The sequence below is a fragment of the Aedes albopictus genome, chromosome 1 (genome assembly GCF_035046485.1).
Source record: "Aedes albopictus strain Foshan chromosome 1, AalbF5, whole genome shotgun sequence".
NCBI classification, from domain to species: Eukaryota; Metazoa; Arthropoda; class Insecta; order Diptera; family Culicidae; genus Aedes; species Aedes albopictus.
Genome location: NC_085136.1, coordinates 188,358,244 through 188,382,767, shown reverse-complemented (window position 1 = coordinate 188,382,767; position 24,524 = coordinate 188,358,244). Strand labels below are relative to the sequence as shown.

General features: G+C 38.9%; 1 protein-coding gene across 1 annotated transcript in view; it reads right to left on the bottom strand.

The window, feature by feature from the left end:
* The window catches only part of LOC109423135 (mucin-3A), a 113,779-nt gene that overhangs the window by 22,072 nt on the left and 67,183 nt on the right, over positions 1-24,524 (bottom strand). The window contains exons 2-4 of the mRNA XM_029852117.2: positions 16,705-16,988; positions 5,588-5,877; positions 5,238-5,492 (exon numbers count right to left, since the gene is read on the bottom strand). Coding sequence (XP_029707977.2) covers positions 5,238-5,492; positions 5,588-5,877; positions 16,705-16,988 — 829 coding nt within the window. The remainder of the gene's footprint in view (positions 1-5,237; positions 5,493-5,587; positions 5,878-16,704; positions 16,989-24,524) is intronic.

Below are 24,524 nucleotides of genomic sequence, written 5' to 3'. Positions count from 1 at the left end.
GATTCTAAAATTCTTCTCTCCTTGAATAGTTACCGAGACTTTTGCAAGATTCCTGTCGTAGTTCTTATTGGGTATCCTTCAAAGGTTTTACAGGGTTGTATCGGGATTCTTCTTTCAAAATCGTCCAGTCTTCCTCTCTAAATTTCCGACCGTCCTTCTAGGATATCTCTCGGAGGTTTTCACGGGGTGCCATTAAGGATTTTTTTTCAGGTGTGTGTCCCAATGCCAAACGCAGGATCTAGTTCGAAGATGCTCCTGTGATTTCTTTAAGAAATTTTCTACATAAGCTTTTCCCTAAACATTCTCCAGAAATTATCGTGGTATTTCTATTGGAGTTCCCCCGAGACTTCTCTCGGAGTTTCTCTCCGAATTTTGTTTATTTTTTTCAAGAATTTGTATTGAGATGTTTACAGAAGTTTTTTTTTGGTATTTATCCCTAAATGTTTAACAAAGCACGTCCAGAGACCTCTCCCAGAGTTTCTCCTGGAGTGCCTACTATAGTTCCTCCTGAGGATTTCTCCCACAGTTTTTCGGGATTTCTCCAGAACATTCTTCCTAATTTCTTCCGGAATTTATCTCAAAGTTTCTTTCGCAGGAGTTCCCGCTAATGTTTATTATGAAGTTCTTGCCGTGATTTTTTTTCCAGATTTTTTTCTGAGATTTTTCTAGATGCTCTTTCAGGCATTTCTGGCGGTATTTCTCATGTGATTTCCCTTCTCTGCCGGGATTTCTCCCAGAGTTCTTCCCGGAATTTGTCCTGGAATTTCTCTAACTGGGATTTCTTTACCTTGAATTACTTTAATACACCATCCCAGGATGTCTCCTGAAGTTTCTCGTGAAACTTCGCTTGGAGTTCCTTCCGTAATTCCACTTGTGTTGTGAAGAATTAGAGGATTCATTCCGAAATTTTCCTTGACAACTGTTAAAGGTCTCCAGTTAGCCTAGTGGTTTAGGCTATAGATCGCCAATCCGGACACGGCGGGCTCGATTCCCGTTCCGGTCGAATTTCCCGACTCCTTGGGCATAATGTATCATTGTGCTTGCCGCACAATATACAAATTCATGCAATGGCAGGCAAAAGAAGCCCTTCAAATTATAACTATGGAAGTGCTCGAAGAACACTAAGTTGAAGCGAGGCAGGCCAAGTCCCAGTTAGGACGTAGAGCCATGAAGAAGAAGAAGAAGAACTGTTACGATACCCAACAAAAGAGAGCTCATAAGACATGTAAACATAATTTTTAAAAGGAATCCCGATGGAATCTCATGAAAACTTCCGGAGAAAATCAAGCGGGGAATCATGGAAGGTACCTTCAAAGTAAATCCAAATGTAAGGGACTGTAGCAGAAATTCTGGAAGGAACTTTGTGCTGAAATTTTGAGGAAAAAACCAGGAAGGAATATTAGGAAAATTCTCAAAATTATCACGGGAATTTCAAAGGGAAGAAAATTCTCTGAAAAATAACTCCGATAAATGCCGTAAAAAATTCTTAAGTAAACTTCTGCAGATGTCTCGGGAACTTCATGAGGAATAACAGGGATAATTCCTAGAAAAGAAATTTGGTGAAATTCCGGTACAAATTCCCGAGATCCCACAAAAATTGTGGGAAGAAGTAACCCAGCTAAGCCTGGATGAAATACCGACAGAGTTTCTGGCAGATATCACGGAAAAAACATCTTGGAGAAACCACAGAAAAAAAAAACTCCTGGATAAATCCCGGGATGAAGGGAGGGAAATATCAAGATAAACTTATGGAGATATATCTGCAGGAATTGTTGCAGAAATCTCGAGAGATGCTTTGCTAAAAAAAATCTGAAAAGAATCCCGGAAAACTTCTGAATGACGAGGAACTTTAAGATAGATCCTGTGAGGATCTCTGGTAGCAAATCAGGTAAATCTTTGAATGCAATTTCGGGAGGAATTGCTGAAGGCATCTTGAAGGACTGAAACTCCGTGCAAAGAGCGACACTGCAGGGGTAACTCCACGAGCAAGAAAATCTCTAAGAAGCCATCTAATTTCTAAGAAAACATCTTAGAATCTTAGAAATACTAGGGAAATTTAGAAATAAATCCAGGATAAATCTCTAATACAATTTTTGAAGAAAATGCTAATCTCTGGAAAAGTTCTCGAGATTACAGGCGTTTTCAAAATTTAGTAGTATCCATCGGAAAGAATTATATCTATTCCGCCCGTTTTTGAAGAAATTGTTTAGTTTTCATCGTGAGTAACAGTTTTCCATTACAGAATAAAAGTAGTATATGATGTAGTGTAGGGGAGACTGGGGAGACTTGATCCCTTTTTCTTAATTTACCTGAAACTTTAAGAATAAACACAAAACTAGATCTGATTTCCGTACAAAATGGCAGGTAAACATGTATTGCAAGTTAATACACAGAAGAATGCCTTTAAATTATTGTTAAAGTTTTCAAAACTGTGTTTTTATGGAGGCATGTCTTATGATGTATTTTTCAAAAATGGGTGACACTTGATCATCATCATTCATTGATCACATCATCATCATTCAGCACATGGTTTATATAAAGGGAAAATCATTCCAGAGTCTTCCTATTCATTTTCTTTTCGAGTTTTCTTGTATTTTCGATGAATATGGAGTGTTTAAAATTGTAAGATTTCCTTGAATTTTTAAGGATATGCCGTATTTTCAAAATGGGGAGACTTGATCCCCCTTTTTTTTTGATTTGTACTAAAGTACCGTGATTTCGGGTGAAATTTATCACTTTTCACAGTTTCTGGCTTCTAGTTTTTGAATAGTTATCGATATGGTCAAACCCAATGCTTTAAAACAAGTACGACCACGGGTTTCATCAGTCAACGAGGTTGAAACTTTTACTGCAAATCATTTTATTGCAATAAATATCATTTAAAATAAAAAATCAGAAATTTTAGTTTCGGGGTCAAATTGATCAGTCAGTGAAATGTCTTTGTAAGTGCTGGAAATAAATTTTCCATCTGAATTATCCACCCCATAATGCGAAAAGCTTTGTAAAACTTTTACAAGTTTAGTAAATTCTAAATTATTTAAATTTAAAGTTTAAGAAATCTAACTAAAACGCCTCAAAGTATGCAATTTCCCTACTAACAAGTCATTACATTAGAAAGTACAATTTTATGCATAAATATCAATATTTATAGAACTTTTGATGACGAAATCGGGTTTAGCGAACACTCGGCAGCTATAAACATTCATTCGAATATTAATTCCATGTGCGATACAGCTACGGTAACAAAAGTTTGTAAGTGTCTTTGAAAATCGCCAAATACACAGTTTCGGAAAATTTTAAATTTAATACAGAAATATGCGATTAATTATCTGTAAAACATGTAAACTCATCATTCAATAACCCTTGAGCCAAATGATGGTCATTTTTTACAAATTGTTTTAAGTTCAAAGCGACAAATAAAAATTGCCCTCACGTCGATCAATTTCACCCCACTGATCAATTTCACCCGAAATCACGGTACTAATTATCTGACACATTTTATCGTTGAATAGACTAGAATTCCAAGTAAATAGAGGCTTCCGAATGGAATTTTATTTTTCACATGTATAATGTGTGTGTAATCCTCGAGGGATCAAGTCTCCCCATGTCACTGTTGTATATACTAAGCTGAATTAATTAAAATATGTGAACAACAGTCTTATTTGGATAAATAAGTTTGAAAGTATTTTATTTAAACTATGTGCTGTGAAATTTTGACACGATTTGGCTTAATTTTCACAAAGTTATTGAGATTTTTCGGAATCGCCTAAAAAATTTCTGAAGGACTGACAATAACCCATCAGCCGTTAAAAAATAATGCAATGTACAATCGAAATCACTTGTAGCCAAAACATAGTCGTTTGTCCAGGAGTAGTTTTGGAAAAATTATGCTAGAAGAAAAATGTTTTTAATTCCGAGAAAATATGGGGGGAACAAGTCTCCCCAGGGATCAAGTCTCCTCAGTCTCCCCTACTGGACGAATGAAAGTATGCAGCATTAGTATCGAACAGTAATATGTTCGATAGTTCTTGAGTAGTTAATTTGTTTTTATTCACTCTACAACAATTTGATTGAAAATCAAAGTATTTTAGTATACATTTCCATGCGGGAATGAAGAATGATAATGGAAGGTAACTAAGTAATATCAAGCAGAATCCAAGTGTTTGTATTACTATCTGATCTATGTATTTTTCTGGAATTGCTCTTGGGAATCTACTGATTTTTCTTTCTAATTCACCTAATCTAATCGTTGCCTTTGTTAGAAATTGGTAATCAATATGCAACACGATATCTGTTTGTCCAAGCATAATTTAAAACCATTCGCATAGTTCTCAGTTTTACTACAAAGCATTCGAAATACTGGAGTTTTCAAGACAATTAACATCAATGAAATGGGAGATAATGACAACAACATAACGGTAAATGTTCATTCATGATAAAAAAAACAACAAACACAATATCATAACACATGCAATATGAATGACTTTAAACATATTAATACATGATTTAGCTCGAAGGAACAAATTTAGCATAAACGAAACAATGAAACAAATTAGGCATCAACAACATCATGCAATTTCTGATTTGATTTTATCTGCAGCACTGAATATGCGATAATGAGCGTAGTTACTTTGAACAATTTAAATAATTGGCCAATTTTTTAAGATTGAGCAGTCTTTAAAAAACTTGTCCTGCGTTGGAGAACTTTCGGCTAGTTAGTTTTTGGTGCACGCCTTTTCAATTCACGATTTCATTTCGTTTCGTAGGATTTAAAGCCTCTCCCCGTTTTTAGCAGAACGACTTGCTGTGCTAATTCTTTATGCGTCAAGATTTTTTCGCCATCTGAAGACGACGATCCGGATAGTATTATGTATTATTTTGAATAGATTAAAAAGGGATGGCCGTATTTAGGTGTTTCCGCATATTCGTTTAAAAAAATATGTATTAAAAATCGCACATAACATGACTTGTCTACAAAGCAAAAAGGTATTGCCAAAAACGGGGACGCACTGTGTTCAAAGTAAATTGAAAGTCATTCGATTTAATCGCACGGGGAGGTTAGTTCTGAACGCAAATTTCGTCCTATGATTCAGGCAAAACATAACACTCTTTTATATCCAGCTGTGTGCGAAAAAAAACACACAGAAAAAGATAAAAGACCTAAATAATTGTACAGCCGCATTTTTGCCTGTGGTTTTTGCACTCTATGCTTTAATCTTACTGGCATTTTGACTTACCCATTGTTAACCACTTCCGCAATTTCCTTTTGGTCCGTTCCAGCGATCGTATTTCTTCGTTTCCCCCTCGATCGTCGTGGTCTTGATCGCCGTCGTATCGTGTCACCATCACTTCCATCTGCCGGTTGACCGCCAGCGGCGTTCGCTTCGGTTTGCTCGGACGTTGACACAAAATGCAGCAACGATTTCCTGGTGGAACACATCCTATCGAACCTTTTGCCGGAGGTATCCACTTTGATGGTTTCGGCAGGAAATCTGTAATGAATACGATTTGTCCACGTGTTAATAGATAATGATTGTGGTTTGATTGACCAGTCGAGAAAAAATGATAAAATTCGTCGTAAACTTACTTGAGTGCAATCATCTGACACTGCTCCTCCGGCGAAGGTAACCTATGGTCAAGAGGTGTGTCCTGTTCCCGCCCGAGTCCCCTGGAACTGCTGTCCACCATAATGATGTCGTCGGTTTCATCGAACGAGGCACTTGTGCCAGCTTGATAGGATGGGCTAGCATTCTGAGAAACATTCCCCAAAATCACAGATCCGTTGCCAGTCAATCGTACCGTGCAGTCTGGAGGAACCGTTGTATCACCGATCGCTTCTATCGAGGTCCATTTCCTCAAGTCTTCAACTGCGGAAGGCTGTAATAAATGAGAAGAGTAACGTTTTCCAATTAGCTTTTAAAATAATTAAGGCTAAAAATCTCTTTAATAAAGAAAAAAAAATAATTAAGGACTATTTTCAGTAGAATCAAAATTATTCTTAATGTTTCGTCCAGAAAGGCGTCAAACTAGGGTGCGTGTACCAATCATGGCACTACCTAAGGAAAGCTATTTATACAAAAATAACGAGAAGACCAACGAATGTCATCAATAAGTTAAAAGACAGCTTAGTTTCCATACTTTACAGGAAAAATATAGAAACGGATCCAAAACTACTTTTAGTATTTATTACAGCGTGTGCCAATGATGGGAACCATGTACCAGTTATGGTTACATCTGTTAACATCGGTTCCTTTTCGCACTATTCGCTTGCATTCCTTATGGGGTTAGCCATAATTGGTACACTATGGCGAAAAAGGGTACAAGGAAGCCGTAATTTTAAGGAAAATGATTTATTTTCACCATGATTTGAGAAAAATGTGGAGTTTAAATGAGTGTGACTATCTTTTGTGAACGTGATCTGTTGTTCACAATTTTTTACTTGTTGATTTACATCGTTAAAGGGTGAAAACACTAGTTTACAGCATTTTTGAACTCGGTAAGCTGATGATCATTTTTGGTGTAGAATCATGCCCTGAGTTCGAAAACGCGAAAGAAAAAAAATACAGTAGAGCGGATTTTTTTTCGACTTTCCATACAAGGTTGATGATTTGAAATCGATTTTTGTTCTAATTTTAAGCAAAGTCGCTCACTTCAAACATCTCATTCACCGTAATCAATGCTCCGATTGATCTGAAATTTTTACTGTAACTCGCCTACATATGATATCTCAAATAAACGTCGAGAGAGAATTTTTAAGTTGTTTTTTTCTTATTGAAAAAAAAAATACATTTCTTCAAAAAAATTTGGGAATTTTGCTAAAATTTAAGAAGATTGTCCCTAAAACTCGCCAATATCTTGAATTTCATCAATCTGACGCAAAACCTGTATTCAGATGATCGAATGGTATTGTATTCTGCTTTTAATTTATGGAAAAAGATTTAAAATTGGTTGTACAAAACGCAATATATTCGAATTTTAGTAAATTACATATTTTGAAAAGTTGCAAAACTCGATATTGAGACCTACTTAAAAAAATTTGAAGGTCGGTTTCGAAATCAGCACTAAATTGTGCTTCAAAAATTTTGGTCGTTGACAGAAGCTCACGACTTTCGTTTTATTTTGTAAACTTGTGAAATCAACTATGGCGAATAATTGGTACTATAGCCATAACTGGTACACTTACCCTACATCATTATTTGACAAAGTTAATCAAAGCACAATTAAAGGTAGCGATTAATATAAGCTACTAATTACAATGTAGGTGTGTATGATTTCTCTCTCTAATGTATGGAGTGCGAAAACAGTTGAGAAAGCATTTAATTATAAACCAGACACGTCTCCGCAGCTTTAATTATTATCGCACCTTTTCATGCGCTTAGCAATAACCGGTTGAGTTTAGTAACAGAAAGGAAATCACACGTACCGACTATAAATTATAACGGCTAATGCATCTTTCTCAAATGGAAACATGCGCCAGGGAGCAGCTGTGGCCTTGAGAATCCAAACGATTGAGACAATTGATATGTGGTGTATTGACCGCCAAAATGCCATGTTTGATCTGTTGACCTTATGAAACAATCAACAAAAAATCAATGAATTAATTGTGGTTCTGAATAATTCATTTATAAAACTTCGAGAGAGAATATAAAATCGAAACAATAATATTAAACAATGTGCTTCTAGTGGATATCATGGTCGTGGACACTATCCAATCGGGCTGCAAAACGGTGAGTGAATAAAGAACGCGCAACGTAACTCTGGTCCTCATAATATCCAACCTCATGTTTCCAGAGTTAGCTGGAAGTGTAGCTGGGCCACTGTTGTCCTTCTGACATCAGCCAGATTGTGGAGGAACGTTCCGAGCGTCTCTTTACCAACTATGTGGGGCTCAAACATCGTGTGTTCTGGCATGCAGCGACTGAAAATGAAATGCTTCTCCACTGGAAGCTATACCTTAAGCTAAGCTTAGGCCAACAACCTATACGATTCCCGAAATCCAAAAACGTTTCAGAAACCGAAAATGAAACATGAAGTCGTGAACACAATTTTACAAAAATTATACATCAACTATTTTTAAGATGAAAATGCTGCAATAAATACATTATTCCTATCTTCATGATAATCATTATCGCCGGGCATCATCAATGGCACCGGGACATTTTTTTCTCTCGATAATTACAGATTCTTTGATCTCCCATTTTAGAAGCAATTAAATTTTGTGCAAGGAAAAAACCACTCACCGTAATCATCACTCGACCCCGAGAGGCTTGATTTTTTTTTTCTCACCACCATTATCCGGATACTTTGTCGGAAGCCGTAATGCCCACAAAGTCGTTGCGGTAATTGACATGCCCAATTTTCCCTTGATAAAATAATGGCTACTTCATTGCTCGTACATAAGATGCGAAAAAATGCCAGACCCTGAACAACACAGACGTAAAACATGTTATGCTTATGCAATAATACCTTCTCCGAGTACAAAAAAAAACTTCACCGGACGAAAAGAATGCAAAGCCCTACAGATGCGTAAACTTGGGCTCACGTACACGCAATTACGCAAACAACACTAATTTGCCTGCACCAGTGGGGAGTACGTACATTTTCCATAGCGAACATGAACACCGCACGCCCAAATGAAATCTAGTAGAGCAACTTACAACAGCAATGCCGTTGGGGCGTGGAGCAACTTTCGTTGGCACAGCATCCCTTTATTATTTCTTGGGATGACCTTACCTCTACATTAAAGCCCTTAAGTGCCGGTAGGGGCCGCAAAGCTATACGAATTGTCTTAACCATTCCAACCGTATGTGACACACCAGCAGCACAGTAACCGGTCTGTTTTATGGCCAAGAGTTGGTCAATTTAGAGTTTCATTCATGCGAAAAAAAAACGGCAATTGCACGCTTTTGGCTTAATCTACTGGCACTAACTTTTGTGGCTGTTTGGGTATGTTAGAATGTTAGAAGTTAGGAAAGAAAAATTGCACTGCATAGGCAAATTGCAACCTTTTTCTACATATGAGACTGTTTAATTACGACGTAGCCCAAATTGCGATCAATGCGAAAGTTAGGTAGTTCGGATGAATTGATTCTGCAGAGTTTTGTAGCGATGGTGGAATTATATTTCTGAGTTATTCAAAAATTTAAATTATTTCTCTATTTATATTTTGTATCGAAATGCTATTATTTCACAAAAAATATTTTTGTCAAATCGGCTCAGGCGTTCCGGAGTTATGGTATTATCCGGTTCAACACTGATGGAAGCTTACAACCATGTTCATGTTTGACGATTTTGTAGTAAACAGTAGTAAACATTTCAGGGCAAGCTTAAAAATTAAAACTTGTAGTACCTAGTTTACTTTGAAGCAAGGATTTTCTATAAAGAACCTCATACACTCAGCGAAGTAAACCACCGAAATTTATCAAAATACCTTATGAAATTTAGCCATAACTGTAAAGTATGGATGCCATAATAATGCCTTATGATAACTGAACATGCTTATTATGACCTAATTACATAAGATAAACTTATGAATAGAGCAGAAAAATCGTAAAATGATTTAGACTGGAATCGATTCATGAACGTCGAGATCACTGAGCTCGTACCCAATCCACGCGGCTATCGACGCTTGAGAATTTCGAGTTGCTAAATGTGTATAAAAGCCAAACTGTGAGTCGGTTTTGCGCCATACACCGACATTATGAAATTCATTCTAGCCGTTATGAATTGTTTAAAGGCCATTTCATAAGTTAAACCTTATGATAATCTTAGGTTTATTTGCCTGAGTGTAGCTCTCCAATTCAGTAGATTTCAGCATTTGCCTCATGATATAAACGATATTAGAATGATTTGATAGTGCCTTGAAAACTTTGTGTGTGTTTTGTAATACTAAGCGAAAACCTTGTTAATTTAGCTGTCAAAACATTATCCTGTAACCTTTAGAATAGAGCATTTCCAACTTCAACACGAAAGAAGTTGCAATTTTTGACTCTATATTTTTTTTCAATTTTATGAGATTTTGTACATGCGCTGGATTTCGTGGATCATTCCTTTTTACTGAGCTCCGACCTGTCATCTAGGAAAAGTTTGCCGTGTGCGTGAAGCGTTGCTGGCGGAGTATAAGACATGAAGTTTAAAAGGCTTCTAAAAAGTTTACGATAATTTTTATTGCAATTTGGATTAATGTAGGAGGTTAGAATTGTGAAAACTATTGTTTTTCATTCATTTTCAAAACAAGCAAGAGAAAACATGTTTTGAGATTTTTATAACAAAAAATAGGTTCAACACACAGATTCCAATAAAATCAACTGCAAAAAAATAAGGAAAATGTATGGGCCCTTGTGGAACATTGTTCGTGATTTTTTTTACTGTTTAATTTTTTATCAAAAAACGATCAACTAACTCTCAGATATGTTAATTTTCAGAGCGTGTCGAATAACAACAACTTTTGTCTTATTTTTTTTATTTTTTTTGAGTGCGCTGTAACTTAGGTATGGTTGAATGTAGGAAAAAATATGTATAGTTTTTTTTTCATTGGAGTTGGAACTTGTACGTAGAATCCGTTTTTGATATAAAAAACCTCAACAATTGTTTGCTTTTGCCCGTTCCAAACAACGATGGAAAAAAAAATTCGAGAAAAAACGATTAAGAAGTATTTAACCATCCTAGGCTTCCTGGCAAATCTTAAGATTGGAAGTTAGCTATCCGCAGAGAAATAATGAAGAAAATCAAAGACAATTACACCATCTTCGACCTTGCGGCCTCTACAGACTGAACATTACTAACATTAGACAACGGACAACACATGTAACACTCAGGGGCAACAGTGGAGAATTTTTCGTTCGACGAAAAATTTTCCCCGACTTGAGCGGGAATCGAACCCACACTCCGAGGCTTGCAAGGCCGCTAACCGCACGGCCACAAAGCCTCTGACTTATTCGAAGGATTGTTTTGACAATTTATCTAAGGAATTTCATCAGGGTTTGTCCTGGGTTTCTTTTTAAATGATGTATTGGAGAATTTTATTAGGGATTTTTGTTGGACAGATTCCTACTGGATTTTCTTCAGAAATTTATTCAAGCATTTCTGCAGTGATTCCTTCTGGAATTAACCCACCTATACATTATGTCTCAAAGAATTCCACCGGATATTTTGCATAGGGTTCCTCCAGAAATTCCTCAAAATATTGTTCAAGAAATTCCTCCTCCAAGGATTCCTGTGAATATTTATTCGTGGAATTCCCAAAGGAATTTATGCAGTCGTTATTATTTAAATTCCTCACGGACACCCTTCAGGGATTCCTCCAGAGGTTCCAGCTGATTTTTTTTTCAGTAAGGGGATTGCTTCTTTAATTTCTTGAAATATTCTTCCAGGAATTCTTCCAGAAATAGCTAAATAATTCAACCAAAGATTTTTCCAGGTATTCGAAAAATTCTTCAAAATTTCACCAAGAATTCTTTTTTAGAGATTGCTTCGGAAATGCCTCCAAAGATTCGTTCGAATATCCATTCTCCTGCGATTTCTTTGCCAAATTCTTCCAGGGATTCTATCGGCAATTCCTCTAGTGATTTTTTGGAAATTCCTCTAGCGGTCCTTTCTGGATTTTTTCCAAGATTTCTTTCGGGAAATCATCGGGGTGATTCCATTTGGGATCCTTGAGTATTGTTTTGAAAATCTTTCAAGGGATTCAAAATATTTTCCAGGGTTATCTTCAAAAATTCGCCCAGGCATACTTTTAATATTTTCTACATGGAATTTTCAACAGGGATTTTGGAGTTCCTCTAGATGCCCCTTTGTATTTTCCTTCATGATCCCATCCTCTAACGCTTTCTTTCCTCAAGGATTTTTTTCAGAAATTCCTCCGGAGCTTGAAAACTTCAGCGATTTCATTTCAAATCACCCCAGAACTTCTTTCTGCGATTCATTTACGATTAATTTTAGTGTTTCTTTTAGAGATTCATTATGAATTTCCTCGATTGATTATTAAGAAAAATTTGATTAAAATTAAGAAATGATGCTTTCGGAATATGTTTTGCAGGGATTGCTACGTAATTTTTTCCTAGACTTCGTTCGCGAAGTCATCAAAAGATTCCTTCAGAAATTTATGCAATGATTTATTCGGAATTTCCTCTTCAGAGTGCCGGAGTGTGTGACGGAGTGATCGCATGTTCCCTTTATTTGTGGATGGTCATGACTTTGATATATTATTCTGGATAATCCAGTAAAAACTCCATGAGTCGATATTGAAGGGACCATCGACTCAAGGAAATCAAGCCACACATTTCAATAGGTCCTATCTGCATTTGAGAGGCTCACTTTCTCTTTCAATTATTGCAATGTAATGGTACACTTTAAATCAAAAGACGATTGTTTTGACCATCGTTCAATGCAAGGCGACAATCATAATACAAAAAAAAACGCTGAGATATTAACGAAAGAGAGGGAAACCAAAGAGAGCCTCTCTTCTGCAGATAGGATCTTTAGACATGTTTGGCCTGAAATATCGAGTAGTGGAAGTGTGGAACAAAAATTCTTTGGGAAGCTTTTTGGGGGACCATCATAGTAACCCAGAAATCATTTTTCAGTATGGGAAAATTTACTTCCATGAGTCGATATCGAGTCAAGGAACATCGACTCATGGAGGTTCGACTGTAAATATGAAGTTGGAGCCAGAAATTTCTTTGAATATCTTTGCTAAAACTTGGGTAAATTATCATTATTCTGAAGTTTCCATTTTTCACGAAACCAAAAATCTGCCGTGAGATCAAAGCATTTGCAATAAAAATGCTGAAACCTTCATTCTACTAGAACTGAACGTGGGAGCTATAATTGCATCCTTCTACCTGGCTTCAATCTTCTGATATACAGGTCGGACTCGATTATCCGGAGTCGGGTTTTGAAGCTTCTCAATCATATATCTGGGGAACGGAATGCTGTAGCAAGCTGAAATTTTGACTGATTACTAATCAAGTTTAGCATGCCAAAATGTCAAAATTTCAGCTTCAAAATTTTGTCAAAATTTCAGCTTCATACAACATTTTGTTGCCCAGATATATGATTGAGAAACTTCAGAACTCGACTCCGGATAATCGAGTCCGACCTGTATCTCACTAAAGACGTATCGGAAGTCACCATGTACACTAGCGTCACGTGGTGGTTTTATTCGGAACTATGCTCTTCATGACCTGGAAGTACTCGTAGTCCTGAACAACTTTGCAGAAGATCGTACCTTCAAATCTGGGTTCAATCTCGTGCTATATCCCACCAAAGTCATTCTGAAAGTAACTATGTATACTAGCGCCACGTGGTGGTGAAATTCAGAACTATGTTCTTCATGGCCTACAAGTACTCGTAGTCCTGAACAACTTTGCCGAAGATTGCACCTTTTTATCTGACTTCAATCTCGTGCTACATCCCAACCAAGTCGTACCGGAACTAGCTATGTACACTAGCGCCACGTGGTGGTAAAATTCGGAACTATGCTCTTCATGGCGTAGAAGTACTCGTAGTCCTGAACAACTTTGTCGAAGATCGTACCTTCCTATCTGGTTTCAATCTCGTGCTATATCCCACCAAAGTCGTACCGGAAGCCACTATGTACACTAGCGCCACGTAGTGGTGAAATTTGGTACTATGGTATTCATGACCTGGAAGTCCTCGTAATCCTGAATATTTTTGTCGAAGATCGTACCTTCCTATCTGGCTTCAATCTTATGATATAACACACTAAAGTGGTACCGAAAGTAACTATGTATACTAGCGCCACGTGGTGGTGAAATTCCGAACTATGTTCTTCATGGCCTAGATGTACTCGTAGTCCTGAACAACTTTGTCGAAGATCGCACCTTCCTATTTGGCTTTAATATCGTGCTATAGCCCACCAAAGTCGTACCGGAAGTAGCTAGGAAGGAAGGAAGGAAGATCGCACCTTCCTGTCTGGCTTCAATCTTATGCTATATCCCATCAAAGTTGTACCGAAAGTAGCTATGTACACTACAGCCACGTGGTGGTAAAATTCTGAACTATGCTCTTCATGACCATTTAATTACTCGTAGTCCTGAACAACTTTGCCGAAGATCGCATCTTCCTATCTGGCTTCAATCTCGTGCTATATCCCACCAAAGTCGTACCGGAAGTCACTATGTACACTAGCGCCACGTGATGGTGTAATTTCGAACTATGTTCTTCATTACCTAGAAGTACTCATAGTCCTGAACAACTTTGTCGAAGATCGCACCTTCCTATCCGGCTTCAATCTTATGCTATATCCCACCAAAGTCATACCGACAGTAGCTATGTACACTAGCGCTACGTGGTGGTGAAGTTCTGAACTATGCTTTTCATGATCTGGAAGTACTGGTAGTTCAGAACAACTTTGCCGAAGATCGCTTCTTCCTGTCAGGCTTCAATCTCGTGCTGTATCCCACCAAAGTCGTACCGAAAGTAGTTGTGTACACTAGCGCCACGTGGTGGCGAAATTCTGAACTATGCTCTCAATGACCTAGAAGTACTCATAGTTCTGAGCAACTTTGCCGAAGATAGCATCTTACTGTCTGGCTTCAATCTCGTGCTATATCCCACAAAAGTCGTACCGGAAGTCACTATGTACACTAGCGCCACGTGGTGGTAAAATTTCGAACTATGTTCTTCATCATCTAGAAGTACTCATAGTCCTGAATAACTTTGTCGAAGATCGCACCTTCCTATCTGGCTTCAATCTTATGCTATATCCCACCAATGTCGTACCGGCAGTAGCTATGTACACTAGCGCCACGTGGTGGTGAAATTCTGAGCTATGCTCTTCATGACCTGGAAGTACTCGTAGACCTGAACAATTTTGCCGAAGATCGCATCTTCCTATCTGGCTTCAATCTCGTGCTATAGCCCACCAAAGTCATACCGGAAATCACTATGTACACTAGCGCCACGTGGTGGGGAAATTCGGAACTATGAAATTCATCACCAGGAAGTGGTTGTTGTTCTGAACAACTTTGCCGAAGACAGAATGTTGCTATCTTGTCGAGGTTCCGAAAGAACTCGCTACAAAGACATGGTACTCATAACCAATCTGGGAACAAAACGGAACTGGAAGAAGTTAAAAATGTGGAACTAATGTTTTCGCCTGGTTCTCACCGGAAGCTGCATGAAATTCCAATCGGCTTTTACTTCACCTCTCTAGGATAGTGTAGGATTCCGTTAACGCAAAAAGATTGAAATTTGGTTCACTAACTGCTGAGATATAGATGTACAAAAAAAAATAGTTCCACGTTTTTTTGCCTGTCGGTACTTAACGTTACAAAAATCCTGTTGGTATAAGCAGTGTTAAATTATTTTCGAATGATATCAATTTCAATTTACCAGGAAAAAAAAACAGAAGATGCTGCAGCACATACGCACTGGAAACTTCGAAGGATGTTTATTGATGAGCTCGTTCCATTTTATCATAATAATTTATTCTATAGGATGTATAAAATTCGGCTCTGTTCAATTATTTGCATGTACACAAAAATTTGAATGGTTCGTCATCTTCGGTGTCGACATTTGTAATATGTTAGTCAAAATGAATAAATGTTTTGACTCAAATAAAGGTTGCATGAATCACATCACTTACCAAAGTGAATCCAAATCATGTGACTCTCTCCCTCCCTACTAACAAAAACTCCTTCCCGTGACAGTCGTGGAGAAGATGAGATGATCTCGATCTCTAGTAGCAACGTACGTCACACTAACATTCCTTCCCGTCTTCGATGACCGTAAGGACGTGGCCGGCGCCGTTATTGACTTATAAAGTTTGGAATTTTCGAGCTGTGCAAATTGAGAGCAGTAGCTACTCCCAAGCTCCGTTTGTTGCCAATTGTTGGTTCCTTGTGCAATTTCGATTGTTCTGGTCAATCACGGAGTAGCAACTACGAATTGCACGGTCATCTATGCTCATTCTCATGCTCAGAAATAGAGATGTATTAACATAAAATTAAACGATAGATAGAGATACCTTATTTCTGTTAGTTAAAGATAACCAGATTGGAAAATATAGTGAAACATTGCCTTGAACGAATGTTTCAAAAACTTTCATTTTGAATCGAACTACTTGTTGATTGATAATAAAAATAGATGTATGTATTACGTTACTTGAATATTAAGGATAATTGTTTGAGTTCCTTAGACAAAATGATCAGGACAGGCAAGATTTTCACTTTCCAAAAAATATCTACTAGCTGTAACTTTTCGAAAAGTGCATAAAAATTCTCAAATTTCTGCTGTAAGTCAACTAGTTATCTATTATTGGGTCAGAATTGGGAAAGATCGTGTTACTCTACATGAAGTTAGAAAGATTCTAGTAAAATTCAATTATCCGATAGCCAACTTTGAACTGTTATATCTCAGGATTCAATTAACCGAATGCAATAATTCTGACGGTTATCTCAATGGAGCGATTTTAAATGTAGAAAAAGCATTTGTCATGACGGGTTGATTGTACAACTGAAAAATTTGGACTTTATTAAAAGATGTGATGGTGTGTTGTTCACCTTTACCTGAGCCTCTACCTCTGTCAAAGCATTTTCACATATGACCTTCATGTGGCGAACGAGCTCGTTCCCAAAAATAATGGCGTAAATTTTCATTCTAACACTAATGTTTTTTTTTCAACGTATTTATGACCGCAAGTTCGCGAAACGATACACCTACCCATCAATCATCACTTACCAGTCTAGTTTCGATGTCCATGTCGACCTTGGCTCGGAGTTTCCGCCGCGTTTGACCCAAAACCGGCGTACAGAGGAAAGCATCCGAGCCGCGTCGCTCGGACTCGCTGTAACCGGCGATACGGTCCATTTCGGCAATGGCCGACACCGGTGTCTTGGCCGCAGCATCGTACAACTCCTGCAGCGTTTCCGTGCGGGTTTCGGCAGTGAATAGGCAGGTATCGATGTGGTACTTTGTACTGTAGTGGTTTTTTATCTGAGCGAATGCCACCAGATCGCTTTCGGCTGCAAAAGAAATAGAGAAACGAAAAATGAATGGAAATTAGCCGTTAGAGTAGATAATTGTGTTTCACAAATTCATTTTACGGTTGACATCGTTAATTTTCCTGTTCAACGTCAAGTAGAACCAGCTCAACATTGGTAGAACGATTTGTAACGTCAACGTTTACAGGTCTCAGCATCTACTAGTTCTGGCTAAATGTTGTAACATGCTTTCCAGTCTTCGCAGATTAATGTCACGGTGCATTTTGGCTCGCGTGCGAGTTTGCGCTTTCTAGATAGAAACATTTTCCCTGTGTCTGCAGTGAATACTGCAGAATGCGTTGGTAGAAAAAGAAGAGAATGATATATTTTTTCCGTAAATTACTGCCTTTTAGTCTGTTCTTAGATAGTTTCATTAAGGCCAAGGTATTTCGGAGATGAGCCAGCCGCGGACTGAAAATCTCCTTAGGGGCCGTTCATAAACCACGTAGACTTTTTGGGGGGAGGGAGGGGGTCTGGCCAAAGTCTACGCTCCATACAAATTTCAAATTTTTTGTATGGACAAAAGTCTACGAGGGGGGAGGGGGGGTCTGAGATTGCCAAATTTTGGTCTACGTGGTTTATGAACAGCCCCTTAACATGGCTCACATTTTCTAGAGCACCGTTTTAAATAACCGTTAGAGGTATTTGGCTGCAAATACATCCCGATGCTGACAATAACTTAACAACCGTCATGATGCATTTTCACCCATATCCATATATATTCCAAACGGTGCACTAGATAATTTTAGCCATGTACCCCAAATACCTTGTCCTTAAAAGCGTGAGAATATGATGGTGAGTAGCAAATAACAAATCTAGAAGTGATCATTTGTTTAAGGTGAAACATCAAGACATCCAATTGCAATTTTGCATATAAACTTTAAAGGCACAAATCTGACGAGCTAAGCATCGAACCATGCCGCACTTGTTTATCCTGGCTTTGCTCACTTGCAAAAAGAGGCAGCTTTTCCAAATCGAGAGCATTTGTTTACGAATTTTCGAGATTGGTGCTCTTGAAAACGTGAGTAAGGGACCAAGTCGGCCATTGTGGCAGCCATGTTTGTAATCTCTGAAGTTTCTCCTTAACGATAAATCATTTGAAAAACTCAGGAGCATTTGTATGTGAAGAATGAAAAAATAAAAATCTGTGAAAAATATACAATTTTGTTGCGGATGTTCCGTGTACGTACATGGGAGTATAAAAAAAAAAAACATTTATTTTCATATTTAATTAACACTTTGGACACCAATTATTCTTCGGCAAACATGTTCCTTCGCGAAGATAAGCATTACATAATTACTTTACATCAATGCATGCCATGTTAGGCATGACCATAGATTTTTTTGCCCGATATTCATCGTTTCACACTGTAATTAAACTGGCGGATGACTAACATTTCGAAAGTTTACACGTGCGTACATCCGCATTGGGTGTAGTTTTTTCATAGCTCGATGGTAACAAATTGATTCCCATCATTTTGTTATCAGCACTCGGGTACACACATCGTTAATCGTTTCGTCGTTGCGGCTATCACTTTAAAGACACTTGAAATGTGATACGCTTTGACTTGCCTGGCTTATGGTGTGAACGCCGGTGGTGCAAGTGCATCTTATGCATAGTGGTGGTGACCGGCTTCGGTTTAGTTCATCAGTGTTTTTCAACGTAGTTTCAAGATTTTCTTTTAAAATATAGGAAAATTCTGTTGTAATTGTTTCGTTTTATGAACATGGACAAAATTCAAAGTTAGCTAATGTAAACCCCATTTTGAATACTTTAGAAAATGCGTTCATCATAAGATTCCATCTGGAACGCATGATGTTGTGCTGAATGTGGAAAGCTGACAACCTCTGATGCGGCCGCGCCACGGGAAGGCAGACGACGAGAATCGAAAGCAACGTGTACGTACGGTTATGTTTTTGTCTATTTTGTCGTTATGGCATTTGATGGTGCAACGTGACACCTACCTATCAATATGCTAGATTTTCTCAGCTGATTCCTCGTATGCGGATCGGTTTTCGAGAAGCCATCGATGTTATCTCTCTGGAGGTGGTATTTTGGGCGCAAACAAATCATTAAAGGGAATCATGCAACGGCTTTAAAAATGTTCAGATTAGAATTTCCTTCCTAGTAATTTGATAAAGGTCAATGCAAACATAGAAATTAAGTTAAGGCCGAGTGAAGAAATAGCTATATCTATGTGAAACTCACGGTAATACAAAACTAAATGCCAACTCATAACTGATATGCTTATTTATTTTTACGTTATGTTGAAAGATAACTCAAATTAGACTAGCTAAATTTATACGTGAATGCATGCTTCCTTTACGATAGGTCCAACTGTAATTCTTCCTAATTTAGAATGTTTTTAGTTTTGCGATTCACGCTATTTTGGGAGACGCAATAACCCTAATTGCGAGATCATTAAACGGTGCTGCGTCGTAGCGCGATCTCATCTAGCGAAGAAGATGCCGCCGATAGCCTATTTTTGTAGCACGATAGTTCTTCGCTCGATTCCATGATATGATTGTGAAAACATAGACATAGCATACGATAACATAGACGTTACTAGAACTACCAAAACAATCAATCGGATTTTGTGTAACATGAACTGCGATGTTTGATAATGCTTTTTACTATTTCATCATAACTCTGATCATACGTAGAACCTTTTTTTTTTCAACACAGCTCGTCAATCGTGGCGCAAACATTGAACTGACCAATTTTTGATGATGGTTACACTGCGCTCAAAACTTTCCGTCATCAACAATGTACAGTACCGGCGAACTGGGCCCAAAGGATGTCGCCTGAGCCAGTATATGCGCAGAATCTCCAGACAGCGTTTCCAGATGACGGTCTGCTTAATGTATCTCCTCTAGAAGGCTACTGGTAAACAGTAAAATCAGCAATTTTACTATCAGCAAAAGCCGAGAGTACCATCGGGTACGTGACGCGGAACGGAGTCAGCGGAGCGATATTGGAGAAGAACGCAGCGTGAGCGGTAATGCTGCAGCAAGAAACACGGCAGAACGTGGAACGATACAGACAGAAGCAAAAACAACAAATCCGACTCTTTCAAGAGAAAAAAATGCTGCCTGGAAGAAGGGGAGTGCAAGGAAATGGATCTGCTGTGCAATTCTTAAGAAACGCTTGTGTTCTTTTAGAAGTTTAACGAACCTCGAAACAACTTCGCGCTGCTAACCGATATTTGCAGAGATAAATATGGGAGCCTCCTGACGGACAGACCACAGGTGATTGAAAAGTGGAAGCATCACTTCGATGAACACTCAAATGGCGCGGAAAATTCAAAACGACTGATATAAATGGCCTAATTTTGATTTATGAAGTCGATATAGTTGTGAGACAATTTTGTTATTTCGACTCTAATTCTTAGATTTAAATTTGTAAACCGTAGCCGTGGTCAGAATCTGGGAATCCGCACAGATACCGGAGGAGTGGAAGAAAGGGACAATCTGATCTGTTTACAAGAAAAGTGACCATTTGGAATGTGAAAACTCCCGAGCGATCACCATTTTGAATGTCGCCTACAAAGTTCTGTACAGATCATCATCCGTCAACTGTCACCTGAAATGAATGAGTTCGTGGGAAGTTATCAAACCGGCTTCATCGATAGCCGATCGATAACGAATCAGAACTTCACCGTATGGCACCTGTTTATCGACTTCAAGGTGGCCTACGATAGTATCGACAGTCCAGAACTATGGACAATCATTAATGAAAACGGCTTTGCTGAGTAGCTGACTAAATTGATTAAAACAACGATGGCGTGTCAAACTTCGTAAAGGTGAACTGTCTAGCTCAATTGAATTTCGCCGAGGTAACGGAGTCTCATGCCTACTTTTCAGCATCGTCCTGGAAAGTGTAAAGAGAAAGAGCTATACACCCGTCTGAAACGCGAAGCAGTAAAGATCGAAGTAATGGTGAATGCGTTTGAAACAAAGTACATGCTAGTATGCGACACAATAAAAACGATAGGATTAGTCTGGAAGTACGGGTGTTACTGTAGACTGGGAAACCTACGTCTACTTCTGATCTATACGTAGGGCTACCCAGCAAAGCTTGAAAAACAAAAACAAGCACCGGTACTTAGACGGTAGGCATCTAGCTGGAATTTTTCGCCAAGCTTCCTACGTTGTTCCTCCGCTTATAGGGGAGTTAGAATAGATAGTTATTCTGTAAATGGGAATGTGTTTGTTAGCGACATCGATCGGGTGTAGCGATGATGAAGGAAGAAGGGAAATGTAGAAGTTGTGGCTTTCTATGCCAAGATGGTGATGGTGCACAAGACTGTTTTAAATACCATGAAACCCTTAAGAAAACCTCTCTGAGACGCCCGTAAACATACCTTAAACTCTACTGAAGGCCTCCAAAACCCCTTGAAATTACTCTAAATGCCTTGTAATCCCTCAGAAAATAATAATACTCCCGTTGTTTTGGCTTAAACTCTACTCAAGCATCCTTAAATCCAATGGATCGCCTTGAAACCCCTTTGCAACCCCCTGAAGCTCAGGAAACCTCCGATGCCCCAGAAAATTTTTTGAAACGTCCACTCACTTATACCCCTTTGAATCTGAAAGCCGCTGAATTATCCCAATATTCCCTGTATTCCATACCACCCCTTTGTAGTAATCCCCACGCACGTCAGTGTCCACCTAAGTCTGAAACTGTCCGGTGAAGCGCACCGAAACGGGACACATTCCGGCATATGCGCGTCTCATGAGAGCCGATCGATAACGAATCAGAACTTCACCGTATGGCACCTGTTTATCGACTTCAAGGTGGCCTACGATAGTATCGACAGTCCAGAACTATGGACAATCATTAATGAAAACGGCTTTGCTGAGTAGCTGACTAAATTGATTAAAACAACGATGGCGTGTCAAACTTCGTAAAGGTGAACTGTCTAGCTCAATTGAATTTCGCCGAGGTAACGGAGTCTCATGCCTACTTTTCAGCATCGTCCTGGAAAGTGTAAAGAGAAAGAGCTATACACCCGTCTGAAACGCGAAGCAGTAAAGATCGAAGTAATGGTGAATGCGTTTGAAACAAAGTACATGCTAGTATGCGACACAATAAAAACGATAGGATTAGTCTGGAAGTACGGGTGTTACTGTAGACTGGGAAACCTACGTCTACTTCTGATCTATACGTAGGGCTACCCAGCAAAGCTTGAAAAACAAAAACAAGCACCGGTACTTAGACGGTAGGCATCTAGCTGGAATTTTTCGCCAAGCTTCCTACGTTGTTCCTCCGCTTATAGGGGAGTTAGAATAGATAGTTATTCTGTAAATGGGAATGTGTTTGTTAGCGACATCGATCGGGTGTAGCGATGATGAAGGAAGAAGGGAAATGTAGAAGTTGTGGCTTTCTATGCCAAGATGGTGATGGTGCACAAGACTGTTTTAAATACCATGAAACCCTTAAGAAAACCTCTCTGAGACGCCCGTAAACATACCTTAAACTCTACTGAAGGCCTCCAAAACCCCTTGAAATTACTCTAAATGCCTTGTAATCCCTCAGAAAATAATAATACTCCCGTTGTTTTGGCTTAAACTCTACTCAAGCATCCTTAAATCCAATGGATCGCCTTGAAACCCCTTTGCAACCCCCTGAAGCTCAGGAAACCTCCGATGCCCCAGAAAATTTTTTGAAACGTCCACTCACTTATACCCCTTTGAATCTGAAAGCCGCTGAATTATCCCAATATTCCCTGTATTCCATACCACCCCTTTGTAGTAATCCCCACGCACGTCAGTGTCCACCTAAGTCTGAAACTGTCCGGTGAAGCGCACCGAAACGGGACACATTCCGGCATATGCGCGTCTCATGAGAAAGCTACGCGTCAGTGACACATGATTTATCCCGAAGCATTATTTTCTCCCTGCTAAAGGTGATATTTTTAGAGAGAAAACATTCGAAGTTCGACGACGCACGTACATACAGAGGCAAATGCGTACGGAGGATAGATTGGCCAGCGGTTGTTGGTGCGTCCTTCTTTCCGGGATACTCAAGGGAAAGTCAAATAATGTTTTGTCGCGAGATGCATATTGAATGCTAAATGGATTTGGACTGCAGAGTTGCCGATTTTGGCAGTGATATCATCGATCATTCGATAATTTAAATGCAGGGAACATTAAAATTAAACAAAACAAACATGAAAAATGAGTCGATCCCTGCAAGTGGTTCAGAGGCATCATTATGGAGACACCATCTTTGGGCGGTAGAGAACAGGTTTTGGAAAGGAACCGTAATCTACACATAACTATTTAATTGTGGTCTGCCGCTTTGATGCATGGCCAGAGAAAAACGAAGGCATAAAACCAAGCACGGACAACAAACATCAACGAAAAAAGACGCAGTTTGCCGCTTTGGAGCTCGAATCGAACCACCACGCTCTGGCAGTCACTGTAAGGTCTATATACGGTCAAGTCAGGAGTGGAAACCGGCTGGCCGCAGCATAAAATGGGAATACTTCTTCTCTTGCAGCCTGCCTGCTGAATCGATAATAATGTTGCAATACCTTCAACTGTCAGTCGCAGCTTGGGCTGCTGGCTGGAACAGAACATGTTGGCCGATGTTGAGAGCTACGGTTCAACGTGTAACCACTTGTACATCTCGTGACATGTGTGTCTGCAGCGCTCCTAAAGTGGAACAATCGAGGCACACTTGGGAACGAACGGTCATGCGACTCAAATTAGCGCTTTGCCGGTTAGATATGGACAGGAGGTTTGAACTTTTAGGATTTGAACAATTTGAAATTGGGAGAAGTGAAGGGTTGTTGAGCGAGATATCAAATAATTGTGTATTTTAACTACGAATGCATCCAATTAATGGTAAAATCACAGACAAACAGACGTAACACTTGCGAAATTTCCATCGACCACGCTTTTAACGATCATTTTAAATTTTCATAGTTGAGGCTTTCACAACCAGAGGCGCGCGCATCGTTTTTATATGTGTTTGACATTTCACACTAGCGCCTTCTGTTGACGATATGGCACAACACAGTGTTTCGTGCAACTTCTCTACCAGGTGATGGTAGTGTGAACTGGGCGATGGATTTCCATGAAAATCGTTCAAGGTGTTACGTCTGTTTGTCTGTGGTAAAATCATCATAGATCAAATCCTAAATTGACTCAGAATTTTTTTTTTCATTTGTCTTCACAACAGGCTAAGACCACCGTTGGTCCATCGCGACTTAAATTTACATTATTATTGGTAACTATTTTCTGAAACACTGAAGTATTATACTGCTGACCATAATTTAAATTTTTAATAAATTTTCACATGGAATTTATGTTATGCTCGCATAACATGTTCGTATACTATACTTTGTCATCTACAGACTCACATAAAAAGGGCACTTGGTACACATAGCAGGAACGGGTCCCGTTCGATACAATTCTGTGGTGTGCGTCTGATGGCATTATTTTCCCTGTTTGTTATGTTTCCACGCTGTCGATGCTATCCGATGTTGCTGCTCCCTGCAATCCCAATCG